Below are 20,973 nucleotides of genomic sequence, written 5' to 3'. Positions count from 1 at the left end.
GCTTGACCTAAGAATGAAGTAAAGCAAGATACAAAAACCTGACTAAAGTCTTTTGATCCTATTCTGCAGTTAGGCCCCATTTTTAGTACACCTGTTAAGATCTGGGATAATCTGTGCCAATAGTTAGCTCTTCTCTTGCTTTCCTTAAGTTGAATGACTTAGAATCCCCCTCCCCATAGTATTCCCCAAAGCTTTTAACACTCTTTCCCCTCCACCTCTGCAGCCTATGATTGGAGTCCCTCCCAGCCACTTTCCAACCACCCCATCCCAAGCTTCCCTCTTTTTAGAGGACCAGGCACAGCTTCCAGTCCCCAGTACTGTGGTACACCGAATCACAGGAGTCTACCCCCACTTATGAGTTTCAGAAACATCTCACAATAGCATGTAGTAATCAGCCTGACATGAAACTTTAGTTGTCATTCACAGTTACCTTAAGCCTCTGATTGAAAGCATCAAACAGCAGTTTGATCCCGTCCTGAGTCAGGTTAAGGATGAGGTCATGGCTTAGAGGAGACTGCAAAACAAAAATAAAACACTCAACAACTTACTCAACAGCACCTACCAAAAACTCACAAGTCTAAATGCAATGCACAGAGAATATGTAAGTGCAGACAGCCCCTCCCTGGCCCAACTAACAAACTGTTGTGTGAATGCAGTGTCTGCTACTTCCAGCCTGAAGCTGCTGCTTCCTAACACTGGCTGAAAAGAGACTCCTTCTTCTAGGCTTTGAGAAATAATACCTGGGGGAAAGGGCCAAAATTATGTGAGTATGTAGGCCATTTTCTTTTGAGGGTCAGGGTCCACATCTACAGCATGGGTTTCCCTGTCAAACCTAGAGAGCAGTCAATGAGGAACGCAGGCCATGTAAAAAGGTCTAGTCAGGACCCAAACTTGGCAGGTAATGTTCAATGCATGTCAGCTGAACCTATGTCCATTTGTTCCCAAGGTTGTCTGTACCATCTACAGAAAACATATCCTATACTTTGACTGCTTCAGGCCATATTCCAGGACAAAGAAATACTTTGTGATGTTTATGTATGAGATGATACTCTTATTCCTTCCTTCCTTCCCCTCACCATCCCATATCAGATGTGCTTCTTTCTGTAAAGCCCAAATCTAAGATCTAAGGAGTCGTATTTCTACATTTGCCCCTTCTAAGTCCTGGGGGGAAGGGAGCAGCAGCACAAAGGAGTGAACAGAGCCGGGCTTGGGTACGGGTGAGCTGGTGACCTTAACTGACTCTCAAAACTTCTCTGAGCTGTAGTTTCTTCATGGGAATACCATCATCTCTTCCCTCTAGGGTTGTTGTGGGAACGGAGATAGTAGGTCTAGATAGTAAGGTAGAAGGCACCAAGCATAGCACTGAGCATACAACACTGTTTCGTCACATCTGTCTCACTTGCCTGCTTCTGTTCCAGTGCAATCAATTCAAGGACTCGACATCTGAAGACACTCCACAGCCCTAAACCAAGGTGCCCCGCAGAAGAAAAACACCAACATCCAAAACCCTGCCACTCCTTGAAACTGGCACAAAGCTCTCAAATGTTTACAGAAGTTTCTTTATAGAGCCTCCCAAGGCAGGCACAGTGAATCAAAGAAGTGTGGCTGTCAGAGACAGAACTGTAGGCTGGAAGGCCAGGTGCCACTGGTGTGGGCCTCAGTGGAAAAATTCTCTCCAGAGCCTTCTGGGATTAGTTAAGACTATCTCCTCCCTCCTACCCCACTGATCTTCACAAGGTAGCAAGCCTAGGAGGTACCACCATGCCTGGCAAACACTAGAAGAAAGAATGTTGTAATTTTCCAGTAGGTCTGTATGAATGTCTAAAACCATCAGGTCTCAAGCAAGATAATAGAATGATGAACTCTGACCTTAGGTCACTTATTCTCAACCCAGAACACATTTCTAAGAGGGCTATTCCACAGCATTAAGCAGGATGAAGCAACCTTTCAGCATCCTTTAAGATCCTTGTTTGGAGTAGGAACAATGGGAGGATCGGAATTTTCTTACACTCTCCCAAGATCTGATCATTTTTCTCCCGGCACTGTTACAATTCAGGACATAACTAGATAATTTTCAAAAGCAAGTAAATTATCCTCACAATCAATATTTTACTAGTAAATCCTAAGTATCTCTGGAATTAAAATATACATGTACTATATGGTGTGTAAGCAGGCTCTTCCAGTGATCCCAGAATTACACAGTTCTCCATATGAAATAGTTTAGTAAAGCTGTCTGCTCCTAGTCATTCATACTTTTCCCTCTAAGAAAGATGGGACCCACTTGATATGCACATTTAACCTCCAAGGTGTGATTTGTTAGAGATAAGAAGATATTTCTGAAACATTTAATGGGGCCAAACTATTCTTTGCACTTGATGGGAAGCAAGAAGACAAATGGGAAGAAATGGAAAGGAAGGCAGAAGAGGACAGGACCCACATTTAAGAAGCACTATATCAGACCTCTGAGAGACCATCTCCTCTTGATTCTCTTAAAAGATTATTCTATTACAAGGAAACAATAACCACATTACAGAAGGAGAACCAGACTGGTTATTAACTTGTCAAAAGTTGCATAGCTAAAAAATGGGAAGAACAAGGATCTGAACCAAGAACTGGACTCAAAAATCCATGTTTTCCAACTGATTCCAGCTCCTTAGAAGACATCAGGGAAAATGAGCTTAATGCTAAAACTATTTGTACCCAAAGGTCGGGACAACAGACAACAAAAGTAGTGATGGAAGATATAAACTTCATTCTTAAAAATTTGTTTAAAAAGTTTAAAGCCGGGACACCTGGGTGGCTCAGGTGGTTAAAAGCATCTGACTTCGGCTCAGGTCATGATCTTGCAGTTCCTGAATTTGAGCCCCACATTGGGCTCTGTGCTGACAGCTCAGAGCCTGGAGCCTGCTTCGGATTCTGTGCCTCCCTCTCTCTCTGCCCCTCCCCCATCCACACTCTTTGCTCTCTCAAAATAAAACTAAACATTAAAAAAAAAAAAATTAAAGGGGCGCCTGGGTGGCTCAGTCAGTTGCGCGTCCAACTCCAGCTCAGGTCATGATGTCACAGTCTGTGAGTTTGAGCCCCGTGTTGGGCTCTGTGCTGACAGCTCAGAGCCTGGAGCCTGCTTCAGATTCTGTGTCTCCCTCTCTCTCTGCCCCTCCCCTGCTCTTGTTCTGTCTCTCTCTGTCTCAAAAATAAATAAAAAAACATTAAAAAAAGAATTAAAGGGGCACCTGGGTGGCTCAGGTGGTTAAACGTCCAACTTCAGCTCAGGTCATGATCTCTTGGTTCATTGGTTCGAGCCCTACGTGGGGCTCTGTGCGGACAGAGCCTAGAGCCTACTTTGGATTCTGGGTGTCTCTCTCTCTCTCTCTGTCTCTGCCCCTCCCCCACTCATGCTCTCTTTCTCTCTAGAAAATAAATAAATAAATAAATAAATAAATAAATAAATAAATAAATGTTAAAAAAAAAATTAAGAGGCACCTGGGTGGCTCAGTCAGTTAAACATCCGACTTTGGCTCAGGTCATGATCTCATGGTTCATGAGTTCGAGCTCTGTGTTGGGCTTTGCGCTGACGGCTCAGAGCCTGAAGCCTGCTTCAGAGTCTGTGTCTCCCTCTCTCTCTGCCCCTCTCCTTCTCATGCTCTGTCTCTCTCTCAAAAATAAACATTAAAAACACTTTTAAAAAAATTACAAGTTTAAAGCCTATGTTCAATTTTATCTACTCTTGGGGTACCCAAATCTGATTTAACTGAATGTGCAGGAAGCTAAAAGCTCAAGAAGCAAACCCATTATCCCTATTTTGATGGTTGCTAATTGTCATGAGTAATTCCCTCATGGTCTAACACTGAAAGTCAGAGTAGGTTAGGGATGATCTGAGTGCAACAAAGTGGAAAAGTCACCATTCTTCACTTTATAAATGAGGAAGTACTTTGGCACTGTGGCTCAAGGCATCTTTGTCCTACTCCTAGAAGTCCCTTGTTCCGTGTTAGGTACCACAAAAATATCCAAGAACTTGCTTGGAGATTATGCATTCCCTGTCTCATGAGGACTCTTCACATGGGAACTCTTTCAGTAGGCTGGCAGAGGGGTATTGCACTGCAGAAAGTAATGTCTGGACATAGATAAGAGGCTCAACTTTGACACTAGGCAAACTGGAAAGACTCACAGAAATCTCACCTTCCTCTAATCCACAACATTTTTCATGTCGAAAATAAACAGTCATTTGCTTTAGGATTTGAAACTAAATGGGACAAATGGAACTAAAATAATCAAAATGGTACTTATAAGGTATCAGAAAAGACAGTGAGAACATCCTGTAGCCTAGATAGGCTCAAAACTATTCCCTGAGGTTTGTGACACATAGGACACCATAAAAGTTGCTACACACAGCAACACATGGTCTGTGTCACAAAAGAATCATAGATTTCAGAGTTCAGTAGAAGGGAGATTGCATTTTTAAAGAGACAAGAAGCATCTTATTTCTAAAAGCCCATAATAAAACAGTCCCCAACTCTGCTTATAAAACCAAATACAAAAAATCCTGATGTTCAGAAAGTTCTCTAGTGCTAACATATACACTCTTTCTGGAAACAGAAAAGTTCTTTGTAAGCACATGCAACATGTATAATATAATACATTATATTATAGGTGTTAATTCCTGGCACAACTGACCAACATTTAATAGAGACCACCATAAGTCAGATTAAAAAAAAAAAAAAGAGGGGCGCCTGGGTGGCGCAGTCGGTTAAGCGTCCGACTTCAGCCAGGTCACGATCTCGCGGTCCGGGAGTTCGAGCCCCGCGTCAGGCTCTGGGCTGATGGCTCAGAGCCTGGAGCCTGTTTCTGATTCTGTGTCTCCCTCTCTCTCTGCCCCTCCCCCGTTCATGCTCTGTCTCTCTCTGTCCCAAAAATAAATAAACGTTGAAAAAAAAAAATTAAAAAAAAAAAAAAAAAAAAAAAAAGAGTAAAATATGTCCATTAATTTGGAGCCAATATTTTGATATATGATCTTATGTATCAGATCGTCACCAAAGGAATGAGCTACGCCTGTTTTTTTTCAAGTCTGGAGTGCTCTGCACTGCAACAACTCTGAACACAAATGAAAGCAATCAACAAAGGCAGAAAAGACCATTTTAAACACAAAAGTAGAAGAGGCAAGCACTCTAGAAGACAAGACAGTCCCTGAGGTGACCTCCCACTGAAATGTCCCTGTCTAAGGATCAGCTAAGTCAAACACATCAAAAAACAAGTTCAGTTATTATTGCCTTTCCAAACCTGACAGCACTACATTATCAAGACCAAAAGTTTCAGAGTCAAAATGTACTTGGTAACTGACCAGTGCTGGAGATTCTCCCATTCAAACACACTGACCCAGCAATTCCTGCCAGTCTGCCTCTCCCAGAGCATCAACCTCTGGAGTGACTCAACGATTAGGAATGCTATTTCAGTAAACAAATCAGCTACCACTCACCTGTTCACTGTAGAGAACCTGGACATTTTTGATGATGCGACAGTGCTTCTGAAGAATGGCTACTGCTTGAGCCAGAGGCATTCCTGAAATAAAGCAAGAACAACTGTGTGGTTACCTGGGCTATCCATTTACTGACATTTATCTTTGTACTAGACATTAGACCCCGCAGTAAAACCTGGGGAGGGAACAGGGGCCATTAAGGTCTACAAACATATGAGTAAATAAAAGTTCAGTAAGCAGCAAAAGCTAGAATAAAGTCAGCAGCAAGTACTGAGGGAACAGTCGGGTTGTATAAGGGAAGGGAGTGAATACACAAAAAAGATTTCTGGAAATGGGAACTACTATGCTGATCCCAAGCAGAAAAGGGGCTCAGAGAAGGCAAAGTCAGCATGAACCAAAAAACAGTGAGAAAAGCACTGACTGCATGACTCTGGATATGGAGACCAAGGTTCTGGTTCTCACTCTTCCGTGAATTACATATAACCTAGGGCAGGTTCCTTCCTCTCTTTCTTTCTGGCATGTCTCCTCATCTCTCAAATGAGACTCTGCAGGAGCACATGACTTGTAAGAGCTCATTAAAAAATTTTTTTTGTTTATTGAGAAGAGAGAGAGAGAGAATTCTAAGCAGGCTCTGCACTGTCAGCACAGAATCCAATGCAGGGCTCAATCTCACAAACTGTGAGATGATGACCTGAGCTAAAACCAAGAGTCAGGCGCTTTACCGACTGAACCATCCAGGTGCCCCTGGATGTGTGATTTTTAACTTTTTATTTCTAAAATAATTAATTTTTTAATGTTTATTTTTGAGAGAGAGAGAGAGAGAGAGAGAGAGAGAGAGAAATGGAGGGAGGGAGTTTGGGAGAATGGGGGAGGAGCAGAGAGAGGGAGACACATAATCCAAAGCAGACTCCAGGCTCTGAGCTGTCTGCACACAGCCCAACGCGGGGCTACAACTCATGGACTGCGAGATCATGACCTGAGCTGAAGTCAGACACCTAAGTGACTGAGCCACCCAGGTGCCCCAATTTACTTTTATTTAACTTTTTAAATGAGCCCTTAGAGGGGCACCTGGGTGGCTCAGTTGGTTAACTGTCTAACTCTTGGTTTTGGCTCAGGTCATGATCCCAAGGTTCATGAGACTGAGGCTGTTTCCAGCTCTGCAGGCTCCTGCTTAGGATTCTCTCCCTCTGTTCTCTGCCCCTCACCTGCTCACTTTCTCTCTCTCTCAAAATAAATAAATAAACTTAAAACATCACATCTACCAGAATTAATTCATTTTACTAAAGATTTCACTGGATCTTACTTATCAACCCACAAATCCTCTAAATCTTAATACCTGATTGTTGAACTCATGGCCCATTGTAAACAAATTTATATATGCACCCAGTTTAAGAAATCCAAAAGCCAACAATATGTCTAAGATCCCAGGACTCCCAGGGAATACCAAAAAGTATGTTTTCAGAGTCCATTATATTTCAAACAAGAAGAAACTCAAAGAGAGACAATCCAAAACAAAGTCTCAGACAAAATCCAAAGACTCACAGCTTTCTGAATCCAAGGACAGTATTGTGCTATTCACCACTCTCTGGATCCCCAGTACCCAGTACAGGGCTGACCACACAGTGGCTGTTGAATAAATATTTATTCAGCAGAGCTGAAGGATTATGGAGTAGGTAATAAGAGAAAGGGAGAGAGAGGGACCACCATATGACCTCAGGGAAGCACACAGTGGCTCACATTCAAGATCAGTTTACTTCTGATCTTCGGACAGATGTGCAGAAAAGAGCTTGCATACAAAGAAAAAGAAGGTTATAAAAATGCATGGTCTATCTACATTTAAACAATGATCTAACCTTGCCTTCATTTGATGGTCCATTCTATAATTTGAAGAAAGTTGGAGGACACCACACCTTACCACACGCTCTTTCCAGCCTTCGGTAACATAGGGCTTGATACATAGTAGAAGCTTAATAAATGTTTGTTGAGAATATGAACAAGTTGGATGCATCACTCAGCTTTGCCATTCCTGAAATGGAGAAGCATCTATACTCTCCCAGAAGGAATGGGCAAACATCCATGTGGAGAAGACAGATAAGCTTGGTTATGTGCTGAGAAACAGAAGGCCACATGGTTTCTCTCACCTACATGGCACAAATCAGTTTCTCAAGAGAGGATTCTTCTCCACCTAACTACATCAAATCCCTGGCCTTGGAATCTTTGGATCCTCAGGTCTTGAGTCACCTGGGGAGAAACTCCATCTGGAGGAGACAAAGCAGCTACAAGGACCAGTTGTCACACAGCTGCTGATAAAGGAAGGCTACAAAAGGCCTCTAAAGGGAACCAAACATATGTATGACAAGGACACTAGAGCACTGTCCAGTCCGAACAGAGTTACCTAGACCCAAAAAAGGGTATGGAGTGTATGTCAGCTTTCTAAACTGTATACATCCTATGTATTATAGATCTCATCATTTGTCTGCTTACAACCCTTCAATGATTTCCCAATACGGGGTTATAAAACCCAAACAGCATGTCACCACCTAAAGTCCCTGAATATTCTCGATCTTATCTACCTCCATCTTTCTTTCCACTGCTCATCATGCCTCCCTTTGTTCCCAGCACATTTGTTAAGCTCTTTGCTAACTTAGGCCTCTGTGCTAGCTCAGATTCTGCTGGAATGTCCTTTCCATGGTTGGTTCCGTCTCATTCTTCAGGTCTTGACTCACATCTCACTTCCCCAACTGCCTTATCTAATGAAGCCTCCCATCCTATTTATCTATTTTTTTTTAATTTTTAATGTTTATTTAATTTTGAGACAGAGAGAGAGAGACAGAGTGTGAGCAGGGGAGGGGCAGAAAGAGAGGGAGACATAGAACTCAAAGCAGGCTCTAGGCTCCGCACCGTCAGCACAGAGCACAACGTGGGGGCTTGAACACACAAACCAGATCATGACCTGAGCAGAAGTTAGATGCTCAACCAACTGAGCCACCCAGATGCCCCCTGTTTATTTCTGTTAGTCTCCCCTATACCTTGAGGATAGAAACACTGCCTGTTTTACTCACTGTTATACACCTAGCACCCAATCACCATGCCTCGCACAACAGTAGGTGGTCCTACATATCTGCTGAACTCTAAGTGAAAAAAAGCTATTATAGGACATGTAGGTCCTGTACCATAGACCCTGGTGACCGCTCTCTCACTCTGAGCACCCTCATCTTGTCTCTACTAACACCACTCTTTCTTGCTGTTCCTCTAACTTCCCCAGATCTCTATGATGGGCAATGTTTCCTTCTGCTCATCCTTCATACACTCATCCAACCAACCACCTAGTTTCTGATTCATATCTTATTCTGCTTTCTATATATCTATATATCTACATAGATATCTACAGGCAAATAGGGCCACCTGGGTGGCTCAGTTGGTTAAGCATTTGACTTCGGCTCTGGTCATGATCTTGTGGTTCCTGAGTCTGAGGCTGCATCGGGCTCTGTGGTGACAGCTCAGAGCCTGAAGCCTGCTTCAGATTCAGTGTCTCCCTCTCTCTCTGCCCCTTCCCTGCTTGTGCGCTCTCTCTCTCTCAAAAATAAACATTAAAAAAAAAAAAAAGGCAAATAAAAAGTTAACAGATTAAAAGAGACTTTTTCACCTTCTTTTCAATCTGAGTTCTCCTCTGTATTCTGGGTCTCCATACCTCTAACATCTACCCAGTCACTCAAGCCAGAAACCTCTAGATTCCTTCTCCTTCTCCACCTCCCCAAATCTAGCCTCTAACTTTCTTCCTAAACCTTTGTCTGCAACACACTTCATTAATAGATACCCACTTTTCCAATGGACCCAAAAGCTCCTTGATAGTGTCCCAGGCAGCTATCACGAGAAAGAATTGGGAATTTGGAGAACCCATTTTCTTCTTCCACCAGTACATCACACTCTCATTATAATACCAAACTGCTTATAGTTCCCTACACACACTATCTTTCCCAGTGTTTTGTTTTGAATTTGACTGTAAGATTTATGTTTATGGAGACACCGTAGAAGAGAAATCTGGCGGTAGAATTTTCTATTTAAAAAAAAAAAAATTTTTTTTTAATCTTTATTTTTGAGAGAGAGAGAGAGAGAGAGAGAGAGAGAGAGAGATACAGAGTGCAAGTGGGGGAGAAGCAGACAGAGAGGGAGACACAGAATCCAAAGGAGGCTCCAGGCTCTGAGCTGTCTGCACAGAGCCCGACGTGGGGCTTGAACTCACCAACTGTGAGATCATGACCCGAGCCAAAGTCGGACGCTCAGTCGGTTGAGCCACCCAGGTGCTCCTAGAATTTCCTACTTTTAAGTTTGTTTGTTTGTTTACTGAAAGAGAGAGAGAGAGAGAGAGAGCGTGTGTGTGCAAGTGGGAGAGGGGCAGAGAGAGAGGGAAAGAGAGAGAATCCCAGGCAGGCTCTGTACTGCCAGTGCAGAGCCCGATATGGGGCTTGAACTCAAAAATGATGAGATCATGGGGCACCTGGGTGGTTCAGTCGGTTGGGTCATGTTCTCATGGCTAGTGAGCTCAAGTCCCACATCAGGCTCTGTGCTTACAGCTCAGAGCCTAGAGCCTGCTTCGGATTCTGTGTCTCCCTCTTTCTCTCCTTCTCCCCTGCTCATGCTCTCTCTCTCCTTCAAAAATAAATAAGCATTAAAAAAAATAAAAAACAAAAACAAAAATAAAAAACAAACCATGAAAGCATGACCTGAGCCAAAGTCAGCCACTTAACCGACTGAGCCACCCAGATGCCCCATGGCCGATTTCTGATAGGGCTTTCCTGGTGCTCACTGGCTCCAGGAATGATATTGACTTCTGTAGTTTGATAGGAAGCCCTCCCTGAATCCCGTCAGGTCAAGTCCCTTCTCCCCTTCCAAAGCACCCTACATGACCTCTCCCTCATTTTATTTTATTTTATTTTTTAATTTTTTTTTCAACGTTTATTTATTTTTGGGACAGAGAGAGACAGAGCATGAACGGGGGAGGGGCAGAGAGAGAAGGAGACACAGAATCGGAAACAGGCTCCAGGCTCTGGGCCATCAGCCCAGAGCCCGACGCGGGGCTCGAACTCACAGACCGCGAGATCGTGACCTGGCTGAAGTCGGACGCTTAACCGACTGCACCACCCAGGCGCCCCAACCTCTCCCTCATTTTAATAAAATGAACTATTTCTTTATCCCTTAACCCACATGAGACTAACTTCTTCAGGGCACAGGAGCATTTCTTATTCAACTTTTGATGTTAGTAAGCAGAGTCCGCAGGGGTACATATGTTGCCTTCAACAGAGTAAGCCTTCAGTCTCTCTAGACAATTCAGAGATATGCTTCCACACCAATACATTCTCCAAGTCTTACTGAAAACATTTCAAGTTTGCACTGCCTTTACTTCACCATTAGTCAAGCCATCAGTGGCATTACCAGAGAGTCCTCTTTGCCTAGGTTTGCCTTTCCCTATGTTGTTGGCATTTCCCTAATCTCCCAACATTACACAAAGGCCAGGAAGGCAGCCAAGAAGCTGGATGCAGATCCCCACTGTGATGCCAGGCAGATGATGGCAAGGGCTTGATGCATCTGCATTTGCAGAGATTCCAAAAAGAAACCTAGAAACAAAGCTGAGCCCATCCTTAGAAGGGCAGAGTGGTGGGAAGCAGGGAATCCCTGTTCAGCTACCTACTTTTCATCATCTCTACCTTTCTGAGCCTGCTCCTCATCTGGGAAATGAAGATTACCTTACAGGGCTGTGGTAACTTTAGTTAAGCACTGCCTGGTTCTCTAGGAATGTAATTCTAAAGCATAGATCCACCTTAGACCTATCCCTACCTATCAGCCACAACAGCAGCTTAGATGTGTTGAGGGCTGGGAAGAAGACTGAGAGAGAGAAAAATCTTTTTTTTTTTTTTTAAGCTTGAGGAAGTTAAAAATGATCATCATCTCTCAGGCAGACATGATTTAAAAATGTGGATTTTTAAGATCCACAAAAGAATCATCAATGCCAAGCTGCCTCTATGAGGTTTCCCTCAAAGTTCAATTCTGGGCCCACCGTACAGAAATGCTGTTTTTGGGGTACCTGGGTGGCTCAGTCAGTTAAGTGTCTGACTCTTGATTTCAGCTCAGGTCATGATCTCACAATTCACGACATCGAGCCCAGTGCTGGGCTCTGTGCTGACAGCACAGAGCCTGCTTGGAATTCTCCCTCTCTTCTCTCTCTGCCCCTTCCCCCACTCGTCTGAGCACTCTCTCTCTCAAAATAAATAAATAAACATTAAAAAAAAAAAAAGAAAGAAAGAAATTCTCTTCTCACTGTTGTTATTTAGACAATTTGAAAGAACTACCCTAACCCTTGATTTCTGGGAACTGACAAAGTTAGGAGTAAGGGTTAAGGTATCTAAATAGTTGACAGAAGAAACGTTGCCCTTCCACCCAGCTTTTTTTTTTTTTTTGAAATCCTGGTTTCAAATAATATCTTTATTTTACTTTGAGTAAACTCTGGCCCCAACATGGGGCTCGAACTCACAACTCCTGAGGTTAAGAGTTGCATGCTCTACTCATTGAGCCAACCAGGCACCCCTCAACTTTTGGCCAAGAGACTACCACAGAGATCCACAACCTAGTCACACCATCAAGTACAGTTTGAAGCTATGGTTGTGGTTCTCACTCTGCCCTGTGAAATACTGGTATGAGAAGCTGTGAGGGAGGTTCTTTCTTAACTAGAAGCCAAACAGCAACAGCATGATGAATGGATCTGGAGGTAAATATATCACTGGCCTCCCAGTCAAATTCTTGGTGCTTCACAACAGGCCAGAGTGTTTCACACCAGCTAAAATTTGGGGAAGAACTCTGCAGGTGTGGTTTAAGTTATGAGAGAAGTTGGCTCCGACCACTCAATAAAACTGGCTCAAACCCAGAGGCTTGTAGTTCAGTTAGTTCTTGGAAACACTGAGCACAGTAGGGTCCTACCAGCATCTATTCTCCAGTTCCTCATTTATGCTATCTCCATAGATGAGTATTCCAGATTCAAGGATAAGCTATAGCCCAAAGGAGTAGGTGACTCAGCCCAGTAGCCCAAATTAGTGGGACAAAAGTTCAGATCTGCACAAACAGCACCAACACCTGGTCCACACCCCTTTTTCCTAGTGCTGGATAAGTGTAAACACACACTGGACTTACTGAATGCACATACTTCTACACATAAAGGCAGCGACGTTGGGGGTAGTTAAAACTGGCCCCAAACACCAAAAATGGCCAAACTGCATTTTATACAAACTGAACATTACTTTCCCTGAACTCTCATGTCATTCAACCTTCATCTCTCTCTGCTAAGGTCTGGGTTTAGGATTAAATCACACATCGACCACATTAAAAACAAGAAACAAGTCACAATTTCCTTTAAGATACAAACTCTTCTCACCTCCCTTGACTAGATCCCTAACACGTGATTATGGGATCTAAGCCTAGGTTTCCCCTTCCGACAAGGCAACTCACAGCCCAGAAAAGCAAAGGGAGACAGACTACTGTGGCGTTTTAGAGTGTAACTTCTTAGCTATTAAGGGTGCAAAATAGAAATAGGAAAAACAAAAGTATGGACCCTCAGATCCCAAGGAGGCATACTTGAGGTAGTTACGCACAGGGAAGGAGGGCTTGGCCTTGGGTAAGTGTTTGGGGCGTGTCCACCATTGTTATTATTACTACCTTACCACTGTTCCAGGAGGAGCCCTGCTGAGGCCTGAGGCGAGGGCATCTAGGCCAGGCTGAGCGACAGACGGGTGGGTCTGGCCGGTAGGAGCAGGTAAGTCAGTGCCTGGAGCCCAAAGAACTGTGAGGACGGAAAAGACGAGGAGCCGCGGGCGCAGGGGAATAAGAGGCAGAGACCAGAGGCAGGAAGGGCCTGGAGAGAAGAAAGCATAGTCCTGAGGTAGAACCCCACACTCACCCAGCGTGAATTCCCATTGCTCGTTTCCCAGAGAGCGCTCCGGCACCACCTCCAGGTCCAGCATTGGTTCAGTTCGCCGGGCCGAGGCGGCCTCCCTGCAGCAACGCAAACGGGACCGAAACTGAGGAGACAAAGCAGCGACTAACCCGCCGGCTCCGCCGGCGTGGCTCTCTACCTGCTCCTCGACCGCCGGCGGCACTAACCCAATACTACACCTCAGCTCAGCTCAGCTCAGCTCAGCTCGGCTCACCGGCAGCAGCCTCGGCGGCAGGGGCAGCGGCGGTAGCCGGAGCGTCTGCGGCAAAACTGGCGTGCCGAGCCGTAAAGCGTGGCGGGGGCGGGGCTAAGGCGAGATTTCAATCGCGGGGTCGGGGGGAAGGAGCCCAAGGCGGAGTCGCGCACGCGCAAAATGCTGTGAAAGTCGCATAGTGGCGTGAGGGAGGCCAGACAGTACGACGCGGAAGGGTGGGTGCTTGCATAACGAGGGACCCCGTGCTCCGTGAACCCCCACATCTGCACATCACACCATACACGTTTTACACGTCTGCACAAAGATGTGCACGCCACGCAACACACAAATGTGACATGGTTATACGACATCTGTCTGCTGTCTACACGTATGTCCTACTGATACTCACTGGGCGCAAAAGGCGACTTCTGAGGGTGCAACGTCTGAGGCCCAGCGGGGAGGGAGGACACGGACTTCAAAGTGAGTGCGTAGTGTGCTTGAGTGTTTGGGTAGGGGCAGGGAGGTGGGGTAGAGGGTTGAGGGGGGAGGAGCTAGGCCAGACCTCCCATTGACCTAGTGCAGATGTACACAGCCTCCTGGGGCCGGTATCCAGAGGTCGTTGGCAGCAGCTCAGACTCTAGCCAGAGCCAGCTTTGCCGTCAATGCTGTGTGGTCTTGACCAAACCTCTGGTGCCCTTTTTGCTTCATTCTCCTCATCTATAGGTCGGAGGAGGGGCTCCTCTAGCCTGTTGAACCTGAGCTTTTGTCCATGACCTGGGGCACTCAAAAACTACAAGGCAATCACGACCTCTTGTAAAGATAAATCTTCATGGAAGCAGACTCTGGATTCTCACAACCACCCTGAGATGTCAGATTATACCTCACTTTACAAGCGAAAAAAATGAGGCACAGAGAAGTCAATGGCCTTGTGATGCTAGGCGGTAGAACCCGAGTTCTTTACATTACACTGCCCTTCGAGGAAGAATTTTAGCAGAGTAGAGAATGACATGCTAAATTCTCAAACTGGCTTGGTAGGAATGTAACTTGGGAGGCTCCATCAAAACTTGAAGTCACGGGGCACCTGGGTGGCTCAGTTGGTTAAGCATCTGACTTCAGCTCAGGTCATGATCTCATGGTTCATGGGTTCGAGCCCCACATGGGCTCTGTGCTGACAGCTCAGAGCCTGGAGCCTGCTTCAGATTCTGTGTCTCCCTCTCTCTCTGCCCCTCCCCTGTTCACACTGTCTCTCTCTGTCTCTCAAATAAATAAATGTAAAAAAAAAAAAAAAAACTTGAAGTCACTGCTGCTGGCATTAAAACAACACGGAGAAGGATGTCCATTGCAGCATCATATGCCAAAACAATATAACTGAGTCATTGAGATGTACATCAGTAGGGAAGTGGCTAAACTGTGATATAAATATATATATATATATACACACACACACACACATATATATACATATATATGTGTATATATATGTGTGTGTATATATATATAAACTGATATAAATATATATATATACACATATATATACATATATGTGTATATATATGTGTGTGTGTGTATATATATATATATATATATATATATATAAAAGAATGCGTTTAAAAATCAGAAGTAGGTTATATCCCTGTATGCTGATTTAGAAGGAGCTGTAAGAGAAAAAAGGCAGGTGTAAACTGTACTAGTATGTAAAAACAAATAAAAGAAACATTGGTCATACCAAAAAGAACATTCCTGGAAAGATAAACAAAAATTATCAGTAATACCTAATACAGGGAGAGGCTCAGGGTTAAGGGGGACATTTACTTCTTACCATGCATGGCAAACATTAAAGATGTAGATAGGCTATGAGGCACCTTGGTGGCTCGGTTAAGTGTCTGACTCTTAATTTTGGCTCAGGCCATGCTCTCACAGTTTGTGAGTTCGGGCCCAGAGTATGGGCTGAAGGCATGGAGCCTGTTTGGGATTCTCTGCTCCTCCCCAGCTCTCTCTCTCAAAAATAAATAACTTTTTAAAAAAAAAGATGTAGATAGTTTGGATTATATGTGGATAGGATAGGTTTAGGAAAGGTTAGTTGGGTGGCTGGCCTAGAATAGCATGGGAATAGACCTAGGAAAAACATCTGGCATTGGTGAGGATTAATCTTAGTCAATCTAAAATGTTTGAATTGAAATAAAATCCAACCCAACTAAGACTTGTTCTTATATTAAAAAACTACTTGGAGGGATTTATTTTTGGTGAACAAAGAGGGGTGGGGCAGGTCGTGAGGGGTGTGGGAAAGACAGAGGCAGAGAAAGCCACATGGATGACAACATGAAAAAGATTTTTAGTCTGGAAAATCCAAGTTACAGGAGGAACAAGGACAGGGAAGGCCCTAAGAAATTTCCTATCGGGGTGATAGGCAGATAGGTTTCTGTGAACAATGTCAGTCAACAACAAATGATTATCTTTGCTCATTGTGTTATCCCCAAACCTTTGGCTTAAGTGCGATCTACCTAGGTTTTTGTCAGGGGTGGGAGTGACAGTTCTGGGATGGTGATCTGGGAGGAGGCCATTGTTCAGAGCCTGGTACATGGCTCGGAAGTATGAGGGGCCTCAGGGGAGTAGGCCAACTTGGGAGAATGTCAGCAACTGCCATTCCCATCACTGAGGGTGAGGATGTTCAGATATATTGAACTGGCTGCTGGTGGACCACTAAGAGGGAGCACAGGTGGTATTTCAACAGTTTAAGCTGGGCAAGCAGGGACCGTCTCAGCTTAGAAAATAGATGTGAAAATTAATAAAAGGAAACTTGTTTAGAATGGAGACAGGGGGCCAGCAGGGGGAGCTCTCACATCCAACCCCTGATGGTCAAATGCAGACCCAAGGAGACCAGACGTACCTTGTAAATCCATATTACTTTACTATTTTACTAACCAAGCAGGTAGAAGGAAGGTTTCCTCCTCTCTGGGCAATAGCCTAGCCAATAAGAAACTGTCACAACTAATGAAATTTTAGGAATTTTAGGGCAACACAACCAGCCTGATAAGAAAAACTGGGAAAATTGTCAGAACTGTACATTTTCTCAGGTTTGAAATGTCTCCACGCCCACTAAGCTACCCCTAAACTCTCTACTGGGTCACTATATGATCAATAGGACTTCGTGCTTCTAGTCTTCTCTCCAATCAACCAAAATGAGCTTTTTTAAGAGTCCATTCCCTCAAGCTCACAACCTCTTAGTGGTTTCCTGTTTGCCTGTGGGAACAGCCTCAGTGTTTTAACATGGCTTAAAGGTCCATTCAGCACTGCTTGTGATCCTCCCCCTGGCCTATACTGACCCTTTCAGATTGATCTCATGGCTGCAGCCTCCTTCATTTCCATGTTTCAGCAATACTCAATTGCTCTTAGTTTCTCAAACTTAACCATACTCATGCCTCGCTGCCTGTAATACTTTTGTCACCTCTTTGCTAATGTAATGTCTTCCATTCTTGAGATTTCAGGTCTAAGTCTAAAGGAAACCTTTTTTGACCACCTAGACCAGGTTCGATGTACCACCTAACAGTCAGTGCTTGCAGTGTAACTTAAATGTTACTGCTTTTGGGGGCATCTGAATGGCTCAGTCGGTTACATGTCTGACTCTTGTTGATCTTAGCTCAGGTCAAGATCTCATGGTTTGTGAGTTCAAGCCCCACATCAGCTCTGTGTGACAGAGTGAAGTCTGCTTGAGATTCTCTTTCTCCCTCTCTCTACTTGTGCTCACGAGTTCTCTTTCTCAAAATAAGTAAACATTAAAAAAAAAAAGTGGTACCGCTTTTGGTCAGTTTTGAGCTTTGCTGTAGGTTTTCGAAGGGAACTGTGATACGTTTTAGGCACTAGATACTCATTTCCCCCCCAATAATCCTAGCAAGTAGTCATACTTTAATATTTTTTTAAAAAACAGTAATAGTAAGCCTCAACATTTTCCTTTTTTATATTAAACTGACTTTTTTTGGTTGTATGATCTATGTCCATCTCACAATTTTTATATTGATGTGAACCAATATATGCAATTAAAAACCTCCTAGTAGCCACATTAAAAAAAGATAAAATTACTATCTTTAGCCCAATACATCAAATATCAATATACCCCGTATACAAAAGCATGATCATTTATATGTAATCAAAATAAAAATTAGTGAAATATCTTACTTTTCTTGGTACTAGATCTTTGCTATCTGGTATTGTTAGCAGCGTGTATCAACTCAGACACTAAATTTTCAAAGGCTAAAGTGTAATAGTCCCCTAAAACAAAGTTTTAAGAGAAAAAATATTTTATATTGCCTCAGTTTTTAAATTTAAATAAAAAATTAAAATCAGATCCAGGGGCACCTGAGTGACTCAGTTAAGTGTCTGACTCTTGGTTTTGGCTCAGGTCATGATCTTACTTTGTGGGATAGAGCCCTTCATCGGGCTCTATGCTGACAGCATGGGACGTGCTTGGGGATTCTCTCTGCCCCTCCCCCACTCATACTCCCTCTCTCTCAATAAACATTAAAAACAAAAACACATCCAGGAGTTCCAGCTACAAGATCAAGCATCACCTTAGCTCTCCCACTTAAAACCCCCTTCCCTCAAAACTTTCCCTGATTGGCTCCCTTATTTAGGTCCCAGCAAAAATGTTACTTCCTGACACATCTTCTCTTCCCACCCTAATTATGCCTTTGTATGACCTAATCACCATTTATACCATGATGCTATTTTAGTTTATTCACAGCCATCTATCACCTTACCATTTAACTAATTACTAATTGTTCCTCTGCTCCAGCAGATGTAAACTTCATTAAAGAGGAACTTTGTCCATTTTATTCATCTCTAGAAAACTGCCTGGCACATAGTTGGCTTACAATAAATACTTGTCAAATAAAAAAAATATTAAAAAATAAGTTCCTTGGTTGTACTAGCCCCGTTTCAGCCATTCTATAGCCACACGTGGCTAGCGGCTACCATACTGGAGACACTGTGGATAGAGATTATCTTCTCTAATCAAAGATTTCTCTTTGTCTTTTCTACTCACATTTCCTAATGTTTCTGAAACCTGAATAAGGCCAATGATGACCCTAAGTTGCTGAAATTAATTGAGAGTGAACTAATACAGCAACTGTTTAAAAAGTATCCTATATTTTAAAAAGCCAAACTATGGGGCCCCTGGGTAGCTCAGTCTGTTGAGCATCTGACTTCGGCTCAGGTCATGAGCTTGCAGTTTACGAGTTCAAGCCCCATGTCAGGCTCTGTGATGACAGCTCAGAGCGTGGAGTCTGCTTCAGATTTGGTGTCTCCCTCTCTGCCCCTCCCCTGCTCACACACACTTTCTCTAAATTAAAAACATAAAAAAAAGAAAAAAAAAAGCCAAACTACCATTTTCACCCACAATCCCATCCCCCATTTGTAATTTTTTAGCCTAGACACATTTTTGGAATGCTATATATGTGGTAGTGCTCTAAGAAAGAGAACTATTGCTATCTGGAGTTAATCATGCCTTGAAATCTGCTTGCAAGACTGAAATATTTGGGAGATCAAAACACCAATGTTGTCTTGTAATACCCAATTATACACACACACACACACACACACACACACACACACACACGTGGCAGTGTGGCTGTGGTGGTTTAAAAATATGTCCACAAACTCTCACTATACCACTTTTGAAGAGAGATGAAGCTTAATACTCCTCCATTTGAGTTGTGGGCCTGACATAGTGACTCACTTCTAACATAGAATATGGCACTCCAAGATTAGGTTATTAAAAAGACTGGCTTTCATCTTGAATCACTAGCTCCATGGAAATCAAGCTGCTAAGCTGTGAGCTGTCCTGTGGAGACACTCACATGGCAAGGAACGGAAGGAGGTCTCCATTCCAAAACCTAGCAAGAAATCAAGGGCTTTCACCCAATGGTGTCTCAGAAACTGAGGCCAGGCAATGAGTGGGCTTGGAAGGGGATCCTTCAGCCACAGGCAAGCCTGGAGATGACTGTAGCCTGGGCTGAAAACTTGACTCTAACCTCAGAAGAGACCAGAGATCAGACCACTGAACTTCGCTTCTTCCAGCTTTTTTTTTTTTTTTTTTTTTTTGAGAGTACACAAGTGGGAAAGAAGGGCAGAGGGAGAGAGAGATATAGAAAGATAGAAGATCCTAAACAGGCTCTATGCTGAGCATGGGGGGGGGGTGGGGAGGCTCAATCCCACAACCCTAGATTCATGACCTGAGCCAAAATCAAGAGTCAGATGCTCAACCAACTGAGCCCCCCAGGCTCCCCTGCTTCTTTCAGATTTCTAACCCATAGAAACTGAGATGATGGTTATTGTTTTAGGCTGCTAGGATTTGGAGTAATGTGTTATGCAGCAATGGATAATTCATACAAGGGCTTATAACTTGAAAATGTTCCCCATTGCCAAATAAAACATAAATCAATTAAGATACTTATTTTCCCAAGTAACCCAAAACTGGCATATCCAAATACCCAGTTCTAGAGATGATATACTTACTAAAACCATGATGCTACTGCTCAATTTTTGAAATTAACCCTCATTATTCTTTGGAATTTTCCTTAATGGTACCAGTTCACCATTTGTATTTGTTATTTGCAGTAAATCTGGTGGTGAATAATGAATTGTTTCATTATGAATCAAGCTTCAGGCATGCTTCTAAAGTGAAAGGCTGGTGTAGGAAAAATGCCAAGAAAAGTCCTAAGCTGGGGCGCCTGTGTGGTTCAGTTGGTTAAGTGTCTGACTTCAGTTCAGATCATCATCTCACAGTCTGTGAGATGAGCTCCATGTCGGGCTCTGTGCTTACAGCTTGGTGCTTGGAGCCCACTTTGGATTCTGTGTTTCCCTCTCTCTCCCTGGCCCTCCCTGGCTCATGCTCTCTCTCAAAAATAAACATTAAAAAAAAAAAAGTCCTAAGTATGGTTGATATAACACCAGCACAATCAAACTAAGTGTGTATTCCTACAATGACTACCTTGAATAATGGTACTATCTGAATGTGTAATTTTTGAAATTCTTCCTCTCCTGCAAGGTCAGTACTTCATAGTTGTATCTCATAGGATGGGTATATCAAACCAGATTTTTAAAAAACCATAATATACATTGGGCACTTAGTATTCTTCGTGATAGTTCTATTAAAGGCTTTCTTTGAAATCAGTGGAAATGACCACTAGATGCCACTGTTGTTAAGGTTAAAAAAAAAAAAAAAAAAAAAAGGGATGAAAGAACATTTCAGAAACAACCTAAGTCAATTTTCATGTCATAATGAGCACCAGAACAGAAATTGTTGGATAATGTCAATGAAGAGCCAAGAAC

General features: G+C 43.3%; 1 protein-coding gene across 2 annotated transcripts in view; it reads right to left on the bottom strand.

Moving 5' to 3' along the window:
• PHAF1 (phagosome assembly factor 1) overlaps positions 1-13,684 on the bottom strand; it is a 31,099-nt gene extending 17,415 nt beyond the window's left edge. The window contains exons 1-4 of one of the 2 annotated variants that reach the window (XM_047078545.1): positions 13,634-13,665; positions 13,419-13,513; positions 5,474-5,556; positions 431-514 (exon numbers count right to left, since the gene is read on the bottom strand). In XM_047078545.1, coding sequence (XP_046934501.1) covers positions 431-514; positions 5,474-5,556; positions 13,419-13,482 — 231 coding nt within the window. In that variant the 5' untranslated portion in view covers positions 13,483-13,513; positions 13,634-13,665. Of the gene's footprint in view, positions 1-430; positions 515-5,473; positions 5,557-13,418 lie in introns of both variants that reach the window. The other variant, XM_047078544.1, reaches the window with a different exon arrangement.
• Positions 13,685-20,973: the final 7,289 nt, after the last annotated feature.

Source organism: Lynx rufus, unplaced genomic scaffold (assembly GCF_022079265.1).
Source record: "Lynx rufus isolate CCGP_SWC_20201006 ecotype Redwood Valley unplaced genomic scaffold, mLynRuf1.p SCAF_16, whole genome shotgun sequence".
NCBI lineage: Eukaryota > Metazoa > Chordata > Mammalia > Carnivora > Felidae > Lynx > Lynx rufus.
The sequence above is the reverse complement of the archived record's forward strand: the minus strand, read 5'-3'. Positions and strand labels throughout refer to the sequence as shown.